Source organism: Colobus angolensis, unplaced genomic scaffold (assembly GCF_000951035.1).
Source record: "Colobus angolensis palliatus isolate OR3802 unplaced genomic scaffold, Cang.pa_1.0 Scaffold214, whole genome shotgun sequence".
NCBI lineage: Eukaryota > Metazoa > Chordata > Mammalia > Primates > Cercopithecidae > Colobus > Colobus angolensis.
Genome location: NW_012115311.1, coordinates 6,445,131 through 6,470,138, shown reverse-complemented (window position 1 = coordinate 6,470,138; position 25,008 = coordinate 6,445,131). Strand labels below are relative to the sequence as shown.

Sequence of the window (25,008 nt, the reverse complement as noted above, 5' to 3'; positions counted from 1 at the left end):
AAATGGCTTATATTTTTAAGGACTGACATTTATAGGAAAAAAACTGAAGTACAGAGTGTGGAGAATTTGATTGTTTTCTGAATGGACACAAAATTGAAAACTTTAGCCAAATTAAGAGCTTTGGTAAATAGGAAGTTAATTGTAAAACAACAAGTACACTTTTTAATTAGCTTAAAAGCAGATGTGTTTGATAACTTTTTGGTGGGATGGAAACATTTTTCTTTGGCATGCCTCATAAATATGAGAAAAAATCAAATACAAATAGGCCAGATTGCATTTAATTACTGAGATGATTACATAGCCTAAAGCAAACATCACAAAGGCAGACTAAATTGTCACCATGTTCTTAATTTACTATGTTGTATTTTCCTTTTAGGGCTAAAAGTGTTACTGGCAAATAATTCCCTCCTATTAAAGAATGATAAGCTTCTCAAAAAGTGATACTTTTAGTTCCGTTATCAGTAGTTTCATAACTACTTCCACCTTACTTGGTGGAGAAGCAAAATAGGACATACATGATTTTGTTAAAATCCACAAGTATGTTTGATACTTAGTAGCTTTCCTCTGCCTTTGAAGACTAGTCTCTGTCATAACTTTGTTTTAAAATTTCTGTCTACTTTTATTACATGAAAAAACTGTGAGAGAGCAATCACATTAACAAATATTAATAAATAAAAGAATTATTTAAAATAAAACTACTTAAATTGTATTTAAATATTTTATTTGAAATAGTTATTTATTAATGTTTATATGATTAATAACAAATATTAATAGCTGCCTATTATTTACAAACACTGTTATAAGTACTATAGGGTTATACAGCTGCATGAGACGAATATCCTGATCTCTTGTTGCTTACAATCTAGTAAGAGTGTCAAGGTATAAATGCATGAGGCATTAGTTGAACAGTTGAGATCCAAAAAAAGAACAGTACAATGATTAATTGCCAAATTTATAAGCAACAGTATTTTAGAGAAAGGAATGGCATGTGATACAAAATAAATATTGGAAACATAGCAAAGAAGAATAGACAATTAATTGCCAATTCGATAAGCATTAAAATTTTAATGAGAAGAATAGCATAGAACTAGGAATGAACAACACAAGATTGGAGGAAACCGTCAGAAGGGAGTAAAGATTCATAATGCAGTAGGAGAGATGATGCTGGAAAGAGGGCACTCTGTGGACCCTGAGAAGCAGGATAGGAAATTTACTTCAGTATTTCTATCACTTCGGTAAATGTTGCATTAAAAATTGTTATCTTTGAAAAGAAACAAATCTGGATTTTTTGAAAACATATTGTAGAAATAGAAATGCAAAAATACATGCACTTTAGTGTGTGTGACAGTTGATGTAATTACTATTTGTTGGTGGACTCATGGCAAGCACTAGGAAAATAGCATTATGAGAACTATTACATCCATATGAATGAGAAATGAATGCTCAGAGAAGTTGTCATTTACCTAGCAGGTGGCAGGGCTGTGATTTAAACCCATATCTTAGTAGCCTGTCTCATGCTGCTGCTGCTGCTGCTACTGCTGCTTACTTATATGTGCCAGGCACTGAGCTAAACACTTTACATATATTCCTTCTATCAGTTTTACAGAATTGATTTTATTTTTCCCTGTTTTGTGAATGAAAGACCTGAGGTTTAGATAATTTCTGTAGTACAAATCATGAACTTAACAATTTTAATACCAGGCTTGTAAATGTGACATAGCTAATAAGACATCTTTAATATAAAATATTTTATGAGATTTTAAAAAGTGATTTTGCAGTGATAGACGTAGTTTCAAAAATAATTGACAATTGTACAATTTTGCATTTAAGGATATTCCTCAAAGTAAGTCCTTTTCTGTGGGATTTCTAACAGTAATCAAATTTTGAAGTCTTATGGGGAAGAATTTTTAATTACAATTTCTAAGAATATGTAAGCCTATTCAATATAGCAGTAATTATTAAGATGAAAGAATGCCTACTTTCTTCCAAGTGTGGTAATTGCTTAATGGAATTAGATATTTCACAAGTAATTTTATAATTTTGTTAATTAAGATTAAAGTAATTATCTTGGCCCTAAGATTGCTGTAAACTGAGAGTCTAGCTCTACCGGCAGAAAAGAAAAAGAGTGTATATGAGCTCTAAAAAGGTTTGTATGCTATTCCTGCCCCCACCATCCCCAGAAAAAAAAAAGAAAAAGAAAAAGAAAAAAAAGAAAGCTGAGTCACAATAAGAGCTTGTTAAAGATGCGAAGAGTGAAAATGCAATTCCACATTTGTGGTAATAGCTTACTGAATAAAGCTAAAAACAAATTATTTCTCTTTTTTACTCTCCAGCCCTGCCTTCTTGTTTAATATTTGGAACCACTTTTTTCCTTCGTGTTAAAGTGAAAAATATACTCATTGTACTAAATTTTTCCTCAAATGTTTCACTTTTAAAACCTTCCATTCACCTCAGCCAAATCTTTTTTTAAAAATTTATTTCAATAGGTTTTGGGGGAACAGGTGGTGTTTGGTTACATGAATAAGTTCTTAGTGGTGATTTTGGTGCATCCATCACCTGAGCGGTGTACACTGTACCCAATTTGTAGTGTTTTATCCCTCACCCACTCCCACCCTTTCTTTGAGTCCCCAAGTCCATCGTATCATTCTTACGCCTTTGCATCCTCATAGCTGAGCTCCCGCTTATGAGTGAGAACATATCATGTTTGCTTTTCCATTCCTGAGTTACTTCACTTAGAATAACGGTCTCCAATCCCACCCAGGTTTCTGTCAAATCTTTTCTGTAGAGTCATACCTGGTGACCTTTAAGACCCTTAACCATCACAAGAAATCAGTTGGTAGTGCTCTAGTGGGGTGGCTCTTCCTCTTTAGTCATAGATTAAGAAAAGCTCAAGAACCACAACTCTACTGCTCTGTTTGAACACTCAATTGTTAATTTTGTTCCTCCTCCTTTAGCTGAAATTCAGATTTTATCAACATTATGAATAAATGTTTTGTGAGAGTTGAGCTCAGTTTCCTGGACAACACACTTAAAATGCCTGCTTTTATGTCTTACAGTTGCATACAGAACCTGACCAGATGTTTATGGGTTTTTGTTTGTTTGTTTTTTGAGACAGGGTCTCACTCTGTTGCCCAGGCTGGAGTGCAGTGGTGTAATCTCAGCTCACTGCGCCCTCTGCCTCCCAGGTTCAAGCAATTCTCCTGCCTCAGCCTCCCAAGTGGCTGGGATTACAGGCACCCACCACCACACCTGGCTAATTTTTGTGTTTTTTCAGGTTTCACCATGTTGGCCAGACTGGTCTCAAACTCCTGACCTCCAGCAGTCCACCTGCCTCAGCCTCCCAAAGTGCTGGGATGACAAGCATGAGCCCCTGCACCCAGCCTATTTTTTTCTATTTGTGGTTATCACATTGAAATTATCGCTTAAAGACTATAAAACCACTTTATTCCTTCAGATACCAGAAAATTAGGCTTATAGGGAGTGATAACCAAGAGACAAAAAGCAACAGCTAAGTGTTTTTTGTTCTTAAAAAAACTCCTTTTCCTGAAGAAAGCAAAATAAAATAAACCCCAGATTAAAGAATCAAATATGATGACATCTAATACTCTTAGAAGACCTTTCTGCATCATTCCAAAAAAAAAGGCAATAAACCTCTGATACCATTATTTTAAGGACAGAATGAAGATTTCCTCTTGAATGATTTGCTCTGCCCTTTATCAAAAAGACGTATCTGTCCACTTCAACGTTTCTGATATAAATATACTTCACCCTTTAAATATTACTGCATAACATTAAAATCACTAGCATTGCTGTACATCATCAACAGTCAAGCTGGACAGCCAAATCGGGAATGAACTCCCATTCACGGTTGCCACAAAAAGAATCAAGTACCTAGGAATACAGCTAACTAGGAAGGTGAAAGAACTCTATGAGGAGACCTACAAACCACTGCTCAAAGAAATCAGAGATGACACAAATAATTGGAAAAACATTCCATGCTTATGGATAGGAAGAATTGATATCATTAAAATGGCCATATTGACCAAAGCAATTTATAGTTTTAATGCTATTCCTATTAACCTACCATTGAGATTCTTCACAGAACTAGAAAAAAACTATTTTAAAATTCATATAGGACAAAAAAGAGCCCAAATAGCCGATGCAATCATAAGCAAAAAGAATAAAGCTGGACGCATCACACTACCCAACTTCAAAATATACTACAGGGCTACAGTAACCAAAACAGTATGGTGGATACAAAAACAGACACGTAGACCAATGGAACCGAATACAGAACCCAGAAATAAGACCAGATACCTACAACTATTTGATATTTGACAAACCTGACAAAAGAAAGCAATGGAGAAAGGATTTCCTATTCAATAAATTTGGTGCTAAGATAAGTGGCTAGCCATATGCAGAAGGTTGAAACTGGACCCCTTCCTTATACCATATACAAAAATAAACTCAAGATGGATTAAAGACTTAAATGTAAAACCCAAAACTATTAAAACCCTGGAAGACAGGCTAGGCAATACAATTCAGGACATAGGCATGGGCAAAGATTTCATGATGAAGACACCAAAGCAATTCCAACAAAAGCAAAAATTGACTAATGGGATCTTTTTAAAGAGCTTCTGCACACCAGAAGAAGCTGTCAATAGACTAAACAGACAATTTACAGAATGGAAGAAAATTTTTGCAGACTATGCATCTGACAAAGGTCTCGTCCAGTATCTTTTAGGAACTTAAACAAATTTACAAGCAAAAAACAACCCAATTAAAAATTGGGCAAAGAGCATGAACGCTTTTCAAAAGAAGACATATATGTGTCCAACAATCATATGAAAAAATGTTCAACATCACTGATCATAGGAGAAATGCAAATGAGTACCACAATGAGATACCATCTCACACCAGTCAGAATATAGCTATTATTCAAAAGTCAAAAACAACAGATGCTGTTGAGGTAGTAGAGGGAAAGGAACACTTGTACGCTGTTCGTGGGAGTGTCAGTTCAACCAGTGGGGAAGACAGTGTGGCAATTCCTGAAAAACCCGAAGGCAGAAATACCATTAGATCCAGCAATCCCATTACTGGGTATATACCCAAAGGAATATAAATCATTCTGTTATAAAGACATGCATGTGTATGTTCATTGCAGCACTATTCGCAATAGGAAAGATATGGAATCAACCTAAATACCCATCAATGATAGGCTGGATAAAGAAAATGTGGTACATATACACCATGGAATACAATGCTTCCATAAAAAAGAATAAGATCCTGTCCTTTGCGGGTACATTGATGGAGCTGGACGCCATTATCCTTAGCAAACTAACAGGAACAGAAAGTGAAGCACCACATGCTCTCACTTGTAAGTGGAAGCACATGGACACATAGAGGGAAACGACACACACTGGGGCCTATCTGAGAGTGGAGGGTGGGAGGACAGAGAGGATCAGGAAAAATAACTGCTGGGTACTAGGCTTAATACCTGGATGATGAAATAATCTGTGCAACAAGCCCCAGTGACACAAGTTTACCTATGTAACAAACCTGCACAAGTACCCCTGAACTTAAAAGTTAAAAAAAAAACTACTGTCTAACATTAACATGATATTTCAAAGTTCACTATGAGTGAAGAGTTTACTTGTATAGTGTATTTTTCGCCTAGATATTTTATTTTGCGTATTATGTAACTAATAATAAGTTATCATACTTTAACCAAATGGCTCTACCTTTTTCTCTTTCTGATAAATAAGTAAGTTTGGAGTAAAAGTGATGCCAAGAAGTAAAATATATTATTGCTGCAGTCAGCAATACGGGGAAAAGGGAGGCAGAAGGTAGCAGAAACTACAAAGGGGGAAGTGTAGAGAGGGCTGCAGCTTAACAAAGTAGTAAAAGAAGCACATACTGGAATTAAAATTTTAGACAAAATGTTACTTTCCTACCCACTTTCTTTTTTCATGTCTTTATTTGATTTGGTTGATAACAAACTTTTCTAATTATTAAGTAAGCTTATACAATCTAACCTTTATTTAATTATATTCATGGTTTTTTTGCCTAAAGTTTCATTATTATTAATTGGGGATCCTGTTTGATTTGATACTGGCATTTATTGCCTTCCTCTAGTGTGAATCCAAAATGTTTCAGAGAATTTATCAAGAATCATCATTAATAATAACTATATCCTACTGATATGCATGGAAATAAATGGGGATATAAACAAAAAGTTGAAATGCAGCTCAGTGATGTGTTTACAATTCTGTTTACAGAATCCTGTCTTTCATTCCGTGTGTAGCAATCACACGGAGAAGGAACAAATTAGCCTGGCTTTAAAACGTTGAACTAAAAACTAGGATTTGACTGTCTGAGCCATAACTTTACCGTGTCACAATGTGAAGGTATACTTCCTAAAGGCAGGAAGGACGCATTTTTCAGGAACTTCACCAATTAGTTTGCAATGTAAATTGATATAATAACCATATAATGATACACAACCCTGAGTATCAGAGAAAGAAGACCTTGAAAGAAGTGCTCAGTAATACATAGGCAAGAATCAGAATAGTAGTAATGGCTTGAGATATGTATCAGATGTAAGTGGGGACTTTGAAAGTTTCACAGAAAAATGGAATTAAAAGATAGGGATAAAGAAATATAAACTTTATCTCTCAACATAAATGCCATCAAATTCAGGACACTTTTGTAAGTGATACCAGCCATTTAGTCCATCCCTAAAGAACTGAGGGTCTTGGAATTTAACATGTCAGTATAGTCTTTTTTACATTATTAACTGAAGAAAAAGGTACCCTTTACAAACTTTTTAAGATGAGGAAACAAAAAGAAGTTACAGGGAGCCAAATCAAGACTGCATGGTGCATGCCTGCTGGTTTCCCATAGAAACTCTTTGAAAATTGCACTTGTTTGATGAGGGTATGAGCAGGAACATTGTCATGTCAGAGGACTCTCTGATGAAGATTTCCTGGGCATTTTTCTGCTAAAGCTTTAGCTGACTTTCTCAACACACTCTCATAATAAGCAGATACTATCATTCTTTGGTTCTCCAGAAAGTCAGCAAGCAAAATGCCTTGAGCAGCCCACAAAACAGTTACCATGACCTTTGCTCTTGACCAGTTCACTTTTGCTTTGACTGGACCACTTTCACCTTTTGGTAGCCATTGCTTTGATTGTGCTTTGTTTTTAGGATAGTAAGTTTTATCTCCTGTGACAGTTGTTCAAAGAAATATGTCAAGGTCTTTATCCTACTTGTTTAAAATTTCTGTTGAAAGCTCTGCTCTCATATGCTGCTGATATGGGTGCGTTGATTTTGGCACCCATCCAGTGGAAAATTTGCTTAATTTTAATTTATCAGTTAGTATTGTGTAAGCTGAACCAGTTGAGATTTCTATAGTATTGGTTATTGTGTGTGCTGTTAATCATTGGTCCTCTTCAATTAGGGTACAAGCAAGATTAATTTTTTTTCTTAAATTGTTGTAGATGATTTGCTTGTGCCTCTGCAAGCTTCATCTTCAACATTATCTTGTCTCTTCTTTATTTATTTATTTATTTATTTTTTGAGACAGAGTTGTGCTTTGTTGCCCAGGCTGGAGTGCAGTGGTGCAAACACAGCTCATTGTAAACCTTGACCTCCTGGGTATAAGCTATCCTCCTGCCTCACCTCCTGAATAGCTGGGACCACAGGCATGTGCCACCATTTTTTTTTTTTTTTTTTTAGTTTTTGTAGATAAAGGGTCATACCATGTTATCCAGGCTGGTCTTGAACTCTTGGGCTCAAGCAGTCCTCCCATCTCAGCCTCCCAAAGTGCTGTGATTACAGGCATGAGCCACCACATTTGGCTTGTCTCTTTAAAAAGTCATCTATCAACACTTGTGAAAAGAAGGGGACAATACAAGTTTTTTATTTGTAAGCTTCTGCTTTCTTTAATTGTTTCCATGAACTTTTTTAAATCATCAACGATTTTATCATTCTTCCACCTAAACTTTACCATAAATTTGGTACTTGTTCTTAGTTCAGTTTTAGCAGGACTTATGTTGCTCCGAGAGGGGTTTTGTTCAAACTGATGTCTTATCTTTCTTGGTGCCTTATTATATCCTGTTCAGACATGCAGCAAGTTAGTACAAGTTTATTTTGGTGCAAAAACTTTGAAATCCATGCATAATGTTTTCATAATACACATTTTCCAGGAACTTTTTGAAGTCCGCTAGTATGTATATAGGTACAAATTATAGGTAGGAGATTTTGTGTGTGTGCACACATACATACACAAACACATGGCATTGTGGTACTATATATCACTGGGACTACATCCAACAGGACACAAGATATGTTAAATGAAAGAGTGATGACCTTTCTTACGGTGGAGAACAGTGCCAGTAAATATAGACTGTGCCTTTTCAACGTATTTTGTAATCATGTTTCATTAGTGTATTCTCATATGTATACTTATACATTCACCTGTGCAGCAAGTGCGTTCCCCCATTTTCATTACTTTGTCTCACCTCTTTCCTTCAGTTTGTCAAAAATTTTAACTATAAGTTTGTTTTTGTTATGAAATAGACTGAAAGTTGCATAAAGACTAGAATTATGCTGATATTTACCTAGTGTGCATGCCTCGTATTTAGTCTGTGGCTTGGCTCATAGATTTGTACAATAAGTATTTGTTGACTAATGAATGAACATAGACATTACACATACAGTACTCTACATATTTCATAGTTATCACTGTTTATCCAGAGTAATTAGTACTGGTTGTAGAGAGGCAGGAAACAGCTATGCTGGTGCTGTCAATGTAGTATCCTTAAGATAGTCCATTTTCTTGGTTGCTTTCTTTGCAGTGAGAAGCAGTGCAGCATAAGCAAGGAAGTCAGACTGCCTGAAGACACATTCTGCCACCAACTAGTTGTATGATCTTGGGCACATTACTTAACCACTCTGTGCTTCCATTTCTTCATCTGTGCAATGAATTAATAATAGTACCTATCTCAAAATGATTAATGAAAACTAGTTGAGTAGTGAGTAGATATGTGTGTAATGATTAGAAAGGTACCTAGAACACAGAAAGCTCTCAGTAAATATTGGCCTATTTTCTTGATCACTGAAATGGTAGGAAGGGAATATTGCAAATTGTATATTGGCTCTTAAAGTTTTTATCTGGAAATGTCTCATTTATGCTCACATTTTATTAGCTGGAGGAGGTCACATCAACATGATTAAGTTCAAAGTGATAGAAAAGTACAATTTTAAAATGTGTATAGAACAAGGAGAGGATAACCATTTGTAACTCTCAGTACTTAACGTTTATGTTTAATCTGGGTGGGATTAGAATTCATGCACAGAAGTCCTGACCTCAGTGATTACCACTTAACTCTTGTAGCCAAAGGGAATTTCAATTTCTCATGTATTTTATGTGTGTATTTAGTAAAATATTCCTTTATTTCACTCTTTCCTCTGTGATGGTTTCCAGCTTCATCCATGTCCCTACAAAGTACATGAACTCATCCTTTTTTATGACTGCATAGTAGTCCATGGTGTATATATGCCACATTTTGTTAACTCAGTCTATCATTGATGGACATTTGGGTTGGTTCCAAGTGTTTGCTATTGTGAGTAGTGCTGCAGTAAACGTACATGTGCATGTGTCTTTATAGCAGCATGATTTAATAATCCTTTGGGTATATGCCCAGGAATGGGATGGCTGGGTCAAATGGTACTTCTAGTTCTAGATCCTTGAGGAATCTCCACACTGTCTTCTACAGTGGTTGAACTAGTTTACAGTCCCAGTAACAGTGTAAAAGCATTCCTGTTTCTCCACATCGTCTCCAGCACCTGTTGTTTCCTCACTTTTTAATGATCGCCATTCTAACTGGTGTGAGATGGTATCTCATTGTGATTTTGATTTGCATTTCTCTGATGGCCAGTGATAATGAGCATTTTTTCATGTGTCTGTTGACTGCTTAAATGTCTTCTTTTGAGAATTGTCTGTTCATATCCTTTGCCCACTTTTTGATGGGGTTGTTTCATTTTTTCTTGTAAATTTGTTTAAGTTCTTTGTATATTCTGGATATTAGCGCTTTGTCAGATAGGTTTGATTGCACTGTGGTCTGAGAGACAGTTTGTTATAATTTCTGTTCTTTTACATTTGCTGGGGAGTGCTTTACTTCCAACTATGTGGTCAATTTTGGAATAAGTGCGATGAGGTGCTGAGAAGAATGTGTATTCTGTTGATTTGGGGTGGAGAGTTCTGTAGATGTTTGTTAGGTTCGCTTGGTGCAGAGCTGAGTTCATTTCCTGGATATCCTTTTTAACTTTCTGTTTCGTTGATCTGTCTAATGTTGACAGTGGGGTGTTAAAGTCTCCCATTATTATTGTGTGGGAGTCTAAGTCTCTTTGTAGGTCTCCAAGGACTTGCTTTATGAATCTGGGTGCTCCTGTATTGGGCGCATATATATTTAGGATAGTTAGCTCTTCTTGTTGAAATGATCCCTTTACCATTATGTAATGGCCTTCTTTGTCTCTTTTGATCTTTGTTGGTTGAAAGTCTGTTTTATCAGAGACTAGGATTGCAACCCCTGCTTTCTTTTGTTTTCCATTTGCTTGGTAGGTCTTCCTCCATCCCTTTATTTTGAGCCTCTGTGTGTCTCTGCACGTGAGATGGATCACCTGAATACAGCACACTGATGGGTCTTGACTCTTTATCCAATTTGCCAGTCTTTGTCTTTTAATTGGAGCATTTAGCCCATTTACACTCAATGTTGATATTGTTATGTGTTACTCTTAAAGACATTATTATTAGAGTATTTTCTATTGTTTTTCCTATAGTGACTCATATGCTGCAGAAGAAAATGGCAGAAGAATAACTTATTATGTTGAAATACTAAAAGGAGTAATGCGGGAGCAGTTTCCCTAAATAAACAGAAAAAACTATGTGCTTGTATATTTATAAATTTCAGTAGGAAAACAGAGTGAAGTACATGTAAGAATGAAAGGAAGAGAAACGCATGATGTTGTTTTACCACAAGAATATATGCTCAGCACTGAGAATATTGCCTAACACAAAACAGATGCTCAGTAAATATATTTTTGAATGAAAACCATAGAAGGACGGAAAGAAATAGATGAGAAGGAGTTTGAACAGAAAACAAATGATGATATCCTAGATTGGTAACCTGGCACAGACGCCAAATATAATGGTATTGGAACATAAGCCTTTTATGAACATACTATTCTACAGTAGAAAAACCTCTCATGATTCATGACTTGGTGGTAAACAATATTATCAGAAAAATGAGGGTATAAGGAGAGTATTATTTGTATACTCTATGTTTTAGTTCATTGAGGCTGCTATAACAAAATACAGGCCGAGTATTTCTTATCTGAAACACTTGGAACCAGAGTGTTTTGAATTTAGGATTTTTTTCAGGTGTTGGAATATTTGCATATACATAATGCAATATCTTGAGGATGGGACCCAAGTTTAAAAACAGTTGTCGGCCAGGCATGGTGGCTTATGCCTGTAATTCCAGCACTTTGGGAGGCTGAGGAGGGCGGATCATCTGAAGTCAGGAGTTTGAGACCAGCCTGGCCAATTTCTACTAAACCTGACCCCATTTCTACTAAAATACAAAAATTAGCCAGGCATGGTGGCATGAGCCTGTAGTCCCAGCTCCTCGGGAGCCTGAGGCAGGAGAATCGCTTGAACGTGGGAGGCGGAGGTTGCAGTGAGCCGAGATCATGCCATTGCACTCTAGCCTGGGTGACAGAGACGAGACTCCATCTAAAAAAAAAACACACACACACACACAATTGTCTGTGTTTCATATATATACCTTATACACATGGCCTAAAGATTTTATACAGTATTTTTAATAATTTTGTACATGAAACACAGTTTGTGTACTTACATGTGGAATTTTCCACTTATGGCATCTTGTCAGCACTGAAAAAATTTGGATTTTGTAACATTTTGGATTTTCAGATTAGAGATGCTTAACCTGGTCCATCAACTAGGTGGCTTATGAACAACAGAAATTTATTTCTCACAGTTCTAGAAGTGAGAAGTCCAGGATCAAAATACCAGTAGATTTGGTGTTTGATGAGGGCCCCACCTCCTGGTTCATAGAACAGTGGCTTCTCCCTGTGTCCTCACATCATGGAAAGGGCGAACAAGCTGCCTTGAGCCTATTTGATAAGGGCACTAATCCCATTCACAAGGGCTCTTCTCTCATGACCTAATTACTTTCCCCAAAGCCCCAGCACATCATACCATCACCTTGGAGGTAAGGATTTCAACATATGAATTTTGGACACAAACATTCAAACTATACTAATAACAGTGTTTCTGAACATTTCTTTATTAGAGACTACTTTTAGAAAAAATGTAATAAAACTCTAGACTTCTCCCTCAAAAATACATATGTATATATCCCCATAAAATTTTGTAGACCATTTCAGTTTTGTGAATCTGTAAAACTCATCCATTGGTTAATTATGAGTGCCACATTTTTTAAATAATGTGAATGTTGGGCTTAATATCTACCCCCACCTCCCAAAAACATATGAAAAGAAGAGCACAGAAGTGCCAAGAAAAAACACACAACTCTGTATATAGATATCGGAAGGACCAAAACCCAGAATAACCTGAGGTGCAGTCTAAAAAAGTAATAGGACTCCTCCGTCAGGTCCCACAACATAATAGGGTATAGCCAATTATCTTTCCATTTAGTGGTTGTAATTTTTTGTGTCCACATATTCACTGCTAGTATATAGAAATACAATTATTATTTGTGTGTCTATCTTGCATGTTGCGACCTTGCTTAACTCAGTCATTAGTTATTAGTTCTAGGAGTGTTTGACAGATTTTGCATGATTTTTTACATGGACAGTCATGTTATCTACATATAGGGACAATTTTATTTCCTCTTTTTCTATTTATATTCCTATTTCGTCTCTTTTGCCTCACTGCATTGGCTAGAAATTTCAGTACCCTGTTGAGTAAGAGTGGTAACAGCAGACATCTTTGCCTTATTCCCAGTTTTAGGTGGAGAACATTCAGTCTTTCACTCTTACGTATAAAGTTAGCTATAGTTTTTTGTAGATACTTTTATCGAGTTGAAGAAATTGCCGTTTATTCTTGTTTTCCTGAAACAACTTTTCTAAAATTGTGAATCGTTGCTAAATTTTGTCAAATACCTTTTATAATGACTAATGTGATCATGTGATTTTTCTTGTTCAGCTGTTAATGTAATGCACTACATTGATTCTTAAGAATTTTTTTGTCTACATAAAGGATGGATATTGGTCTGTAGTTTTCTTCTTTTGTACTGTTTTTGGTTTTTGTATCAGGGTGATATTAACTATAATAATTATTGAGAAGTGTGTCTTCCTCTTCTGTTTTCTGAAAGAGATTATGTATAATTGGAGTTAATTCTTCTTTAAATGTTTAATAAAATTCTTCAGTGAAACTATCTCAGCCTGGAGATTTGGGGAGAGGGGAGTAAACATCTTAAATTTCCTTAATTGTTACAGATATGTTCATGTTATCTTTTTCACGTTGGGTGAGTTGTAGTCATTTTTGTTTTTTGGTCCATTTCTTCTTTTTTTTTTGAGACGGAGTCTCGCTCTATCCCCCAGACTGGAGTGCAGTGGCGCGATCTCGGCTCACTGCAAGCTCCATCCCCTGGATTCACGCCATTCTCCTGCCTCAGCCTCCCGAGTAGCTGGGACCACAGGCGCCCACCACCACGCCCGGCTAATTTTTTGTATTTTTAATAGAGACGGGGTTTCACCGTGGTCTCGATCTCCTGACCTTGTGATCTGCCCGCCTCGGCCTCCCAAAGTGCTGGGATTACAGGCGTGAGCCACCATGCCCGGCTTCCATTTCTTCTAAGTTGTCAAATTTATGTGTGTGTAGTCTTTCACAGTATCCACTTGTTCTTTTGATGTCTTCAGAGTCAGTAATAATATCCTCTTTTTCATTCCTGATATTGGTAATTTGTGTCTACTCTTTTTTTCTTTGTCGGTCTTTTTAGAGGTGTGTCAGTGTTACTGATTTGTTTCAAAGAAACAATTAATTTTTCTCTGTTGTTTTTTTTTTCAGTTTCACTGATTTTCATTGATTTCTGCTTCTTTTATTGTTTCCTTTCTTCTGCTTGCCTTTTATGTGTTCTAAAGGTGAGAATTAAGACTACTGATTTTAAATGTTTCTTCTTTTCTAATATATGCATTTAATACTATAGATTACCCTCTCAGTCCTACTTTGGTTGTGTCCAACAAGTGTTGATATATTTTATTGTGATTTTCATTCAGTTCTGTGTTCCTTTTGTTTTCCCTTGAGAATTCTTTTTTAAATCAAGATTTTTTTTTTCTGCCTTCCTGTGGGTGACTTGGTCATTTTTTAGAATTCTGTTTTGATTTATTTACATTTCTTAGTATATCCCTTTGTGTAACTTTTTTAGTGTTTGCTCTAAGTATTACATTTTTTATGCATAGCCTTATGAGTCTACTGGTGATATCATTCTATCAGTCCATGTGAAATATAGACACTTTACGTCCCTTCACATCCCTTTGCCTCCCCCCATTTATAATATATTTATCTTAAATATTACCAGTAAATGCACTTAGAACCACATCAGTGTTACAGTTTGTGTTTCAACAGTAAAACATAATTTAGAAAACTCAAGAGGAAAAGGAAAGCCTATTATAGATAGTCATATTTTGCTTATTGTGTTCTTTCTTCCTCCCTAATGTTTCAGTGTTTCTTCTATTACTTCCCTCATGTTTACAGAACTGCCTGAAGCCTTTCTTTTAGACTAGATCTGATGGCAATAAATATTCTGGTTTTTACTTCATCGAAAGATATATTCACTTGTTATTCCTGGAGGTGTCTTCATTGGCTATAGGATTTGAGGTTGACCGTTCTTTTCTTTTAGCACCTAAAAAGTATTTTGCCACTTCCTCTGGTCATCATTGTTTCTGATGTAAACTATGTTGTCATTCTAATTATTTTACTTCTATAAATGAGATACCATTTTTCTCTGGCTGCTCTTTAGACTTTCTTTGCCCTCAGTTTTCAGAAATTTAATTATGATGTGTTTCAGCATGGACTTCCTTGGATTTAGTTTGGAGTTTAGTCAGCTACTTAAATCTGTACGTTTATGTTTTTGTCAAATTTAGAAAGTTTTCTGCCGTTATTTTGTCAGACATTGTTTCGGCTCTGCCTACTTTCTCCTCTCCTTCTAGGATTCCAGTGACACAAATGCTAAATGTTGTGCTCCACAGATCCCTAAGGCTCTGTTCACTTTTTCATCTATTTCCTTCTGTTATTCGGATTGCATAATTTCTATTATCCTGTCTTCCAATTAAGTGATTCCTCCCTCTGTCCCTTGCATTCTGCTGTTGAGCACATCTACTGAGCTTTTATTTTGGTTATTATGTAATGTCAGTTCAAAAACTTCCATTTGGTTCTGCTTTACATCTTCTGTTTCTTTTCTGAGAGTTTCTATTTCTTTGCTAAGGGTATTTTTTTTCATTCATTTCAAATATTTTCATAATTGCATATTGAAGCATATTGTCAATCATGGCTGCTTCAAATTCTTCACCATTTCAATGTTGGCATTTTGGGGTGATCTTTTAACGTACCCTTGGAGATTTTCCAGGTTCTTGGTATGACAAGTGATTTTAGATTGAAACCTAGACCTTTTCTTATTTTTTTCTGAGATAATTTATTTTATTTAAACCTTCTATTTAGACTTTCTATAACATGCTTCATCTGGAAGAGGGGACACTGTCTTATATCTGCTACATGGTAGTAGAAATCTTAGTTCTTCACTTGGCATCCATTGAAACCCAGTGAGTCAGGGGCTCTTCTTACACTACTTGATAGGGGTGGGAGTTCCCGGTCACCATGTGATGTCCAATGGTGGGCTGGCCTCATTGTTGTTTGTCAGCAGTGGAAGTCCTGACTCTGCAGTAGGCTTCCTCTGACACTACCCCAGTGGGGAGGGGGAGGGATGCCCCATTACTGTCCAATGGGAGGTGGAAATCCAGCCTCTCCACTGACTCCATGTGTGTGGGGCACCTTGTTACCAGCCAGCAGAGATGAAGTCCTGGCTGCCTACTTGGTGGTCTCTGATAACACCCAGCAAGGGTGTTGGGTATCTCATTATACCTTCATGAGGGTACATGTCTGGGCTTCACAGCCACCGTTTGCTGGTGTAGGTCAGGTGGGGATGCAATTTTTCTGTGATGTTTGGCTGAAGTATAGCAGTTGTCTAAAAGTTTTCCATCTTGCTAATCTGCTGTTTTCTCGTCCTTTGACTAGAGGGAGCAGACTTTTGCTGGGGCTTTTTTTTTTTTTTTTTTGTCTGCACTCATTTGTCTATCTGGGCTGTTGGCCTCTTTGCCTCCAAGTGTGGGATATATGAAGCAAAAAGAACTCATCAATATGTTGTTCCTTAGGTCCTGAGGTCCTTAGTCAGTCTACCTTCTCTTACCTTTCAGAGTCTTCTCTTTCGTAAAATTTATTTTAATAGGTTTCTGGGGAACAGGCGGTATTTGGTTATGTGAATAAGTTCTATAAGTGGTGATTTCTGCGATTTTGGTGCACCCACCACCTGAGCGGTATACCCTATACCCAATGTGTAGTGTTTTATTTCTCAGCCACCTCCCACCCTTTCCCCTGAGTCCCCAAAGTATGTGTGTGTGTGTGTATGTATATATGTATATATGTATATATATACACATACACATATATAATGTTATATATATATATATATGTACATATATATAAAAAACATTTTCTTTATCCACTCATTGACTGATGGGTATTTGGGCTGGTTTCGTGTTTTTGCAATTGCAAATTGTGCTGCTATAAATATTTGTGTGCAAGTATCTTTTTTGTAAAATGACTTCTTTTCCTCTGAGTAGATAGGGGGATTGCTGGATCAGATGGTAGATCTACTTTTCGTTCTTAAAGGAATCTCCACACTGTTTTTCATTGTGGTTATACCAGTTTACATTCCTACCAACAGTGTAAAATGTTTACATTCTCACCACATCCACACCAACATCTATTTATTTTTATTTTTTTGATTATGTTCATTCTTGGAGGAGCGAAGTGGTATTGCATTGTGGTTTTGATTTGCATTTCCCTGATAATTAATGATATTGAGCATTCTTTCATAGGTTTGTTGGCCATTTGTATATCTTATTTTGAGAATTGCCTATTCATGTCCTTAGCCCACTTTTCAATGGGATTGTTTGTTTTGTTCTTGCTGATTTGTTTGGATTCCCCTTGCCCAATGTATAGATTATGAAATTTTTCTCCCACTGTCTGTTTACTCTACTGATTATTTCTTTTTCTGTGCAAAAGGAAGCTTTGTAGTTTAATTAAGTCCCATCTATTTATCCTTTTTTTGTTACATTTGCTTCTGGGTTCTTGGTCACGAAGTCTTTGCCTAAGCCAATGTCTAGAAGAGTTTTTCCAGTGTTATCTTCTAGAATTTGTATGGTTCAGGTCTTCAGAGTCTTCTTATGTTTGTTTTATATATCCTTTCCAGAACTGTTCCGCTGCCCTTACAGAAAAATAGGGAAAAGTATGTCTAGGGTTAGAAATTTTAGATAACATTAGATCTCTGACCACTTTTGGTGAATTCAGTTACTTAATTTTAACATAATCTTACTGAAAATCAATATAGCCTGATTTTAGCATGGTCTTCCTTAAATTACTGGGATTAGTTTGTATTTGTAAGGATAGAAATCATCCTATTTTATATTAGAGAGATACACTATTTATTACTATTATTCATCAAGTAATCATTATTTAACAGAAGAATTAAGTTATAATTATGATGTACAGGAAAAATAAGTGCATTAAAGTATACTTCAAAGACTTACAATTTTAGTTCTTTTTATATGCCCTTTATACTATCAGGTTTTTATAATGAAATTATAGATAACAAAATTATATAGCCATAAAATCTAAAATGCTTTTCAAAATGAAATTATTTTTCTCAATGGCCAGACATTGAAAAAATCCATAGTTTTTTTTGAAATCAAAAAAATGTTTTCATTAATTCAATGAATATTTAGTAAAAACATGCTGTGTGCCAGACATTGTGCTAGAAATATAATGATGAGCAAAACATACATAGATCCTGCCTTAATCAGACTTAAAGTGTTCTTCTACAGTAAAATATCAAAATAATTAATGAAGTGAAATCTTCTAGGAAAGTATTTTATATGTTTTTATGAATCCTGCTGCTCTGGAAAATTAGAATATTATAAAAATTGACTTCTTAAACAGTGGTATTTATTACTAATGTTTACTGAAATTAAATTAAAAACAAAAATTACATCATTATCAAAAAATGTTTCATTGGCTATATAATGGGCCTATTTACATCATTTCTGAAATATCTCTTGGATTTTTAGTATTGGTTTGGAGTATAAAAGACAGTGATGGCCAATGTTGGCCGTGGCTATTAATGGTTTATATTAGTTGAAAGCTGTAAAATCATCCAAGAACTCTATTAGCATTAGAATAATAATTTACCAAGACAATTACCACATACTGAAAATTTTTGCAGCTCTAATTCAGTATTATTAATAATGGATAAAATTGCATTTTTCTCAGGTTGCTGTGGGCAGCGGGGAATTATTTCATTGAATATTTCAGTACATTATTTTAATCATTTTTCCACCAAATTCAAGTGGGCAATATTTTATACTTCTTAATTCAGCCTACTAAGAAACCATGGTCATTAAATTGTAAACTATTTGTAGTGAGGTGTATTCCGTGATTTACAACCCTTGTTAAAAACAGTGTAAAAGAAACCAAACTTTACCATTAATACTTGTAATTTGATGTTGCATTTGTTACTAAACTCCACATGATTAATGCTTTTAGTAGAAATAAGAAAATTAAAAAAAATAAAAAGCAGAGCTGAGTGGTATAATGCCTGAAATATGAGAATGTTATTATTTTAAGTCTTTTTCAGTTGTAGAGGGAATATATATATATGTATATTTCACACTTGCATTTGTGTATGTGTATGTATATTTATATATATATACACACATTATCTTAATTTTGCAATGAGACCAACAAAATAACTTCAATTTTATAGAAAAATGTATTTCCAGTTATGCATTGTTATTAATAGGGATTACTTTTTTTCCCTCTACTCTTAGCCAATTGCATGATTTCTGGCGTTTGGATTACTGGGAAGATGATCTTCGTCGAAGGAGACGATTTGTTCGCAATGCATTTGGCTCCACTCATGCTGAGGCATTGCTCAAAGCTGCAATAGAATATGGTTAGTACCATTGCTTCTTCCACAAAAATACTTTTGGATGTGAGGTGACTCCTTGTGTTTGAGAATTCCTTTTTTTTTTTTTCCGCTAGTATTTAATGTTCTCCATGTCATGAGTCAGAAATATTTTGTTCTGCTTTATCCTTCAGCATCATTTAGGTTACTGTTAATCAACCCATTATTTCTCAGATTAGATATATTTTTATAGCCTTCAACTTCTTTTTAAGAGATAAATGGACTTCACATAGTTAGTTATTAACTAACATCTCTTTCATATATCCTAAAACAAGAATAAAATTAATTTCTTTTTCGGTGTCTTTAAAACTTTGATGACCAAGACTCATAGTAAATAAAAAAATGACCCTGATCCTGTACTCAGACCTATATATTTTATGTGTAAATTTGTTTCTGTGTACACATATATACTGCATTAATATACATATACACATATAATATATATACATATGTATATGGTGAGTATATGTTTATGTATGCATATACATATTGTATATATAACTGAAAAAATGTTTTATTAATAACCTCTTTATATGATATTTTGTTTTCATCCCACCTATTCCTTTCAGTTTAATAAAATGTAATTTAAAATCTTGTTATAAGCTGCCAATTTAAATTTCCAGTTCTCCAATGGACTACAAGTCTGAAAAAGATGGTCTCCTACTTACAGTATCATTAATTATCACACTACAATGGAACTGTACCCTAAATTGTTCTTTATAAATTGTACAGTAAATCATAAATATCAAAATATTTTTGTAGTTTAATAAAAATGCTGCTATTTTAGATTGTTTTCTGCTAAGAAGTATACTTAGGAACATTTGGTCTACTTGCCCATTTTTCAGTGCTCTAACAAGTTTAAGTTTGATGGGGCATATCAGAATTTTATAAACCACATTCACTAAGGAAATACCAGTAATGAACACTGTCCATGTACTTGTTATCCACTTTTGTTCTTCAATTACTCGTATTTTATTATATTAATTTTCATTTATTTGGGAGTACTAAGTGAGCCATCTGTTTTAAAAATTTACTATAGTTGATAAATGGCATTATATCAAATCATAGTTTATATCATCTAATACTATTCATGTTCTTAATGAATTGAACAGGGAAACAATAAAAAGACGAAATGTGCAAAGCTTTTAAAATTTCTTGTCCCAGTAAGCTATGAATTGCTATAACGTAATAAGCCTCAAAATGTCATTAAGAAATAGATAAGGATTTCGTATGAAACTGTTACACCTAAGATAAAAGTTACACAGTAACTTTATACAGTAAAAGTAACTATAGAAAAAATATGCTGGAAAAGAATTATACTTTGTCTTCTTTGAATAACTAAAAATAGCACCTAAGGATAATAGCCCTCTAAGGATTTGATACTAACTTAAAATAAGTTATCATTATGATCCTGTAGGAGAGAATCTTAGAAATATCTGCCTACATAGTAGTAGCATGTTTTATAATATGAGCTTAAAATTATTAAAACTTCATTTCATTTAACCAATAATTTAGACTTTTTTACCAATTAATCCTGAATTTATCTCATTTGAAAGTAGAAATATATAAAGACAATTTGTAATAGAGTTTATGCTACAGTGATATCGCTAGTGATACTGAGTTGCCAAAGCTTTAATTGTATAGAATTCATATTATACTACATTCCACAGTCTACAGATTACTTTTAAGAAAGGCTTTTTTAAGAGAAATGTTTGTATTTCTTCTTAAAAGTGAATACTTTGTGTGTTTAATTTGTAAAATAATTCCTAATAAACCAGTGTCACAGCCTGTAAGAAACAAAATTTAAAATCTTTAAATAAAATCTTTTTCAAACTGATAGTCATATTTTAATAAAATAGTAACTATTGTTAATGAACCTAAAGTAAAAAATAATACCCTAATTTTGAAATAGATAGAGGTGTAAGTGATACTAAATATTCTTTATATATACTATATTTTAAAATACAGTATTTATGAATTTTCCATCTGGATCATCAGCAACTTTCAGAACCTATTATCTATCCCTCTTGAGTTGTGTTATTTTATAAAAGAAAACAGGAGTATGTTTTTATTAGACCTATTAAGAACAAAGATGACACATCTATACTATACAATATTCAGGGAATCTACATGGTCCTATTGGAGTTACTCCATGGTTATTCTAAGGTCAGGGAGTGGAAGACTAAAGAGAAATAAAGCAATTTTATCTCCAAAAACGATTCTCCTGTAACCTTCATCACAGTTCACAAGACTATGGACTTTAGAACTGAGTGGAGAGTTGGGAGTAAATACAGAGGACATAGAGAAGGTGAGTGGGAAGCTCTCTCTGGAGTGATCTATATATAGAAGTAGAGGGAAGAGTCACAAATTGATGAGAGAAATTTAGTATTGTGCCTTCTTCCTGCCTCTAATGTGCACTCTAACCTATATCAAAAATATCTCTTCAGAAGAAATAGGAAGTACATGTCAATAATTATTACAAAGCACTTAATCCAGTAAATGTTGAAAAACTTAATTCAAAACAGATTTTGTACTGCCAAGGACCCAAAAGATAAGGAAAGACTGAGAAAATATTCCAAATTGGAGAAGACCAAAAAAGACAACATAGATTATTACAGCACTTTTTTTGTTGTTGTTGATTGTTTGTTTGTGACAGAATTTCACTCTTGTTGCCCAGGCTGGAGTGCAGTGGCACAATCTCAGCTCACTTCAACCTTTGCCTCCTGGGTTCAAGCCATTCTCCTGCTGGGATTACAAGCGCCTGCCACCATGCCTGGCTAACCTTTTGTATTTTCAGTAGTGATGGGGTTTCACTCTGTTTGCCAGGCTGGTTTTGAACTCCTGACCTCAGGCAATCCACCCACCTTGGCCTCCCAAAGTGCTGGAATTATACGCATGAGCCACCGTGCCCAGCCTTACAGCACATTTTTCTAGATGATTGCAATTGGTAAAATTTGACTGGGGTCCATGATCTGGATGGCAGTATTGTTATCAATGCTAACTTCCAGAGTTGGAGGGTTGATGGTGCTTACACAGGAATGTTCTTGTTCTGAGAAATACAGTGGAGTAGTTAGGGGTAATAGAACACCATACCTGCAACTTCTCAAAAGGTTTTCAAAAGATTAATGATAATGGATATGTACAGGAGTGTGGTGGGGGGAGTAGATTTTGTTAATATTGGGAAAACCTGGATAAGGATAAAAATAGGGGGTTTGTACTATATTTGAAATGTTTCTATCAGTTTGAAATTATTTCAGATTTTTTAAAAATTTTATCCCTGCAAGTTGAATTAAAAGTGAAAGCAGTTTAAAAAAAAGTACAGAAGAAATCATTTATCCATTGTAAATGAGCCCAGAAACCTTTTTCTTGTAATATTCGGTATTAGTGGGTTTGCAGTAAAAATAAAAAGAATCTCATGTATGTTGCTGAAACAATGTAAATGAGGATTGCTGGAAACAAGTCCTTTGCAAAACATTTTGCCAATGCACATCAAGAGCCTCAAAAATGCTGACAATGTTTGACCCAACAATTCCCCATCTGGGGACTTGACCCAACAAAATGACTCAAAAGAGGGGAGAAAAAGCTATTTTAAAATATTCACCACAGTTTTATTTGGGAAATCTGAAAAACAATATCAGATTGTGGGAAGAGTGGAAAGCTTAGTTTCAAAAAAAAAAAAAAGACTCAAAAAAAAGAAAGAAAACAGATTTCATGTATTTTATATAAAGATTTTGTATATACAAATTTCCAGGACATCCATGTAAAAGTTAAAAAAAATAATAGTGATAGTTCCCTTTAGGGCGCCAAGATGGCCAAACAGGAACAGCTCCAGCCTCCAGCTCCCAGCGTGAGCGACACAGAAGATGGGTGATTTCTGCATTTCCAACTGAGGTACCGGGTTCATCTCACTGGGGTGTGTTGGACAGTGGGTGCAGCCCAACGAGTGAGAGCCGAAGCAGGATGAGGCATCACCTCACCGGGGAAGCGCAAGGGGGAAGGGAATTCCCTTTCCTAGACAAGGGAAACCTTGACACACAACACCTGGAAAATTGGGTCACTCCCACCCTAATACTGCGCTTTGCCAAGGGTCTTAGCAAATGGCACAAGAGAAGATTATATCCCACGCCTGGCTCAGAGGGTCCCACTCCCACAGAGCCTCCCTCATTGCTAGCGCAGCAGTCTGAGATCTAACTGAAAGGCGGCAGGGAGGCTGAGGGAGAGGTGCCCACCATTGCTGAGGCTTAAGTAGGTAAACAAAGCGGCCGGGAAGCTCGAACTGGGTGGAGCCCACAGCAGCTCAAGGAGGCCTGCCTGCCTCTGTAGACCCCACCTCTGAGGACAGGGCATAGCCTAACCAAAAGCAGCAGAAACCTCTACAGATGTAAATGTCCCATCTGACAGCATTGAAGAGAGTAGTGATTCCCCCAACACAGAGATTGAGATCTGAGAACGGACAGACTGCCTGCTCAAGTGGGTCCCTGACCCCCGAGTAGCCTAACTGGGAGACATCCCCCACTAGGGGCAGACTGACACCTCACACCTCACAGGGCCGGGTACATCTCTGAGACGAAGCTTCCAGAGGAACGATCAGACAGCAACATTTACTGTTCAGCAATATTCACTCTTCTGCAGCCTGTGCTGCTGATACCCAGGCAAACAGGACCTGGAGTGGACCTCAAGCAAACTCCAACAAACCTGCAGCTGAGAGTCTTGAATGTTACTAGGAAAACTAACAAACAGAAAGGACATCCACACCAAAACCCCATCTGTACGTCACCACCATCAAACACCAAAGGTATATAAAATCACAAAGATGGGGAAAAAGCAGTGCAGAAAAGCTGAAAATTCTAAAAATCAGAGCACCTCTCCCCCTCCAAAGGAACACAGCCCCTCACCAGCAATGGAACAAAGCTGGATGGAGAATAACTTTGATGAGTTGAGAGAACAAGGCTTCAGCTGATCAAACTTCTCCAAGCTAAAGGAGAAACTACGAACCCAGCGCAAAGAAACTAAAAGACCTTGAAAAAAGATTTGACAAATGGCTAACTGTAATAACCATTGTAGAGAAATCCTTAAACAACCTGATAGAGATGAAAACCGTGACACGAGAACTATGTGACAAATGCACAAACTTCGGTAACTGACTCAATCAACTGGAAGAAAGGATGTCAGTGATTGAAGATCAAATGAATGAAATGAAGTGAGAAGAGAAGTTTAGAGAAAAAAAGAGTAAAAAGAAATGAACAAAGCCTACAAGAAATATGAGACTATGTGAAAAGACCAAATCTACATCTAATTGGTGTACCTGAAAGTGACAGGGAGAATGGAACCAAGTTGGAAAACACTCCGCATGATATTATCCAGGAGAACTTCCCCAACATAGCAAGGCAGGCCAACATTCAAATTCAGGAAATACGGAGAATGCCACAAAGATGCTCCTCGAGAAGAGCAACTCCAAGACACATAATTGTCAGATTCACCAAAGTTGGAATGAAGGAAAAAATGTTAAGGGCAGCCAGAGAGAAAGGTTGGGTACCCACAAATGGAAGCCCATCAGACTAACAGCAGATCTCTCAGCAGAAACTCTACAAGCCAGAAGAGAGTGGGGGCCAATATTCAACATTCTTAAAGAAAAGAATTTTCAACCCAGAATTTCAT

At 35.8% G+C, this 25,008-nt stretch overlaps 1 protein-coding gene across 2 annotated transcripts in view; it reads left to right on the top strand.

Moving 5' to 3' along the window:
* The window catches only part of NBEA (neurobeachin), a 763,072-nt gene that overhangs the window by 481,241 nt on the left and 256,823 nt on the right, over positions 1-25,008 (top strand). For both annotated transcript variants that reach the window (XM_011943032.1, XM_011943033.1), the window contains one exon: positions 19,214-19,338. In XM_011943032.1, the coding sequence (XP_011798422.1) occupies positions 19,214-19,338 (125 nt within the window). The remainder of the gene's footprint in view (positions 1-19,213; positions 19,339-25,008) is intronic.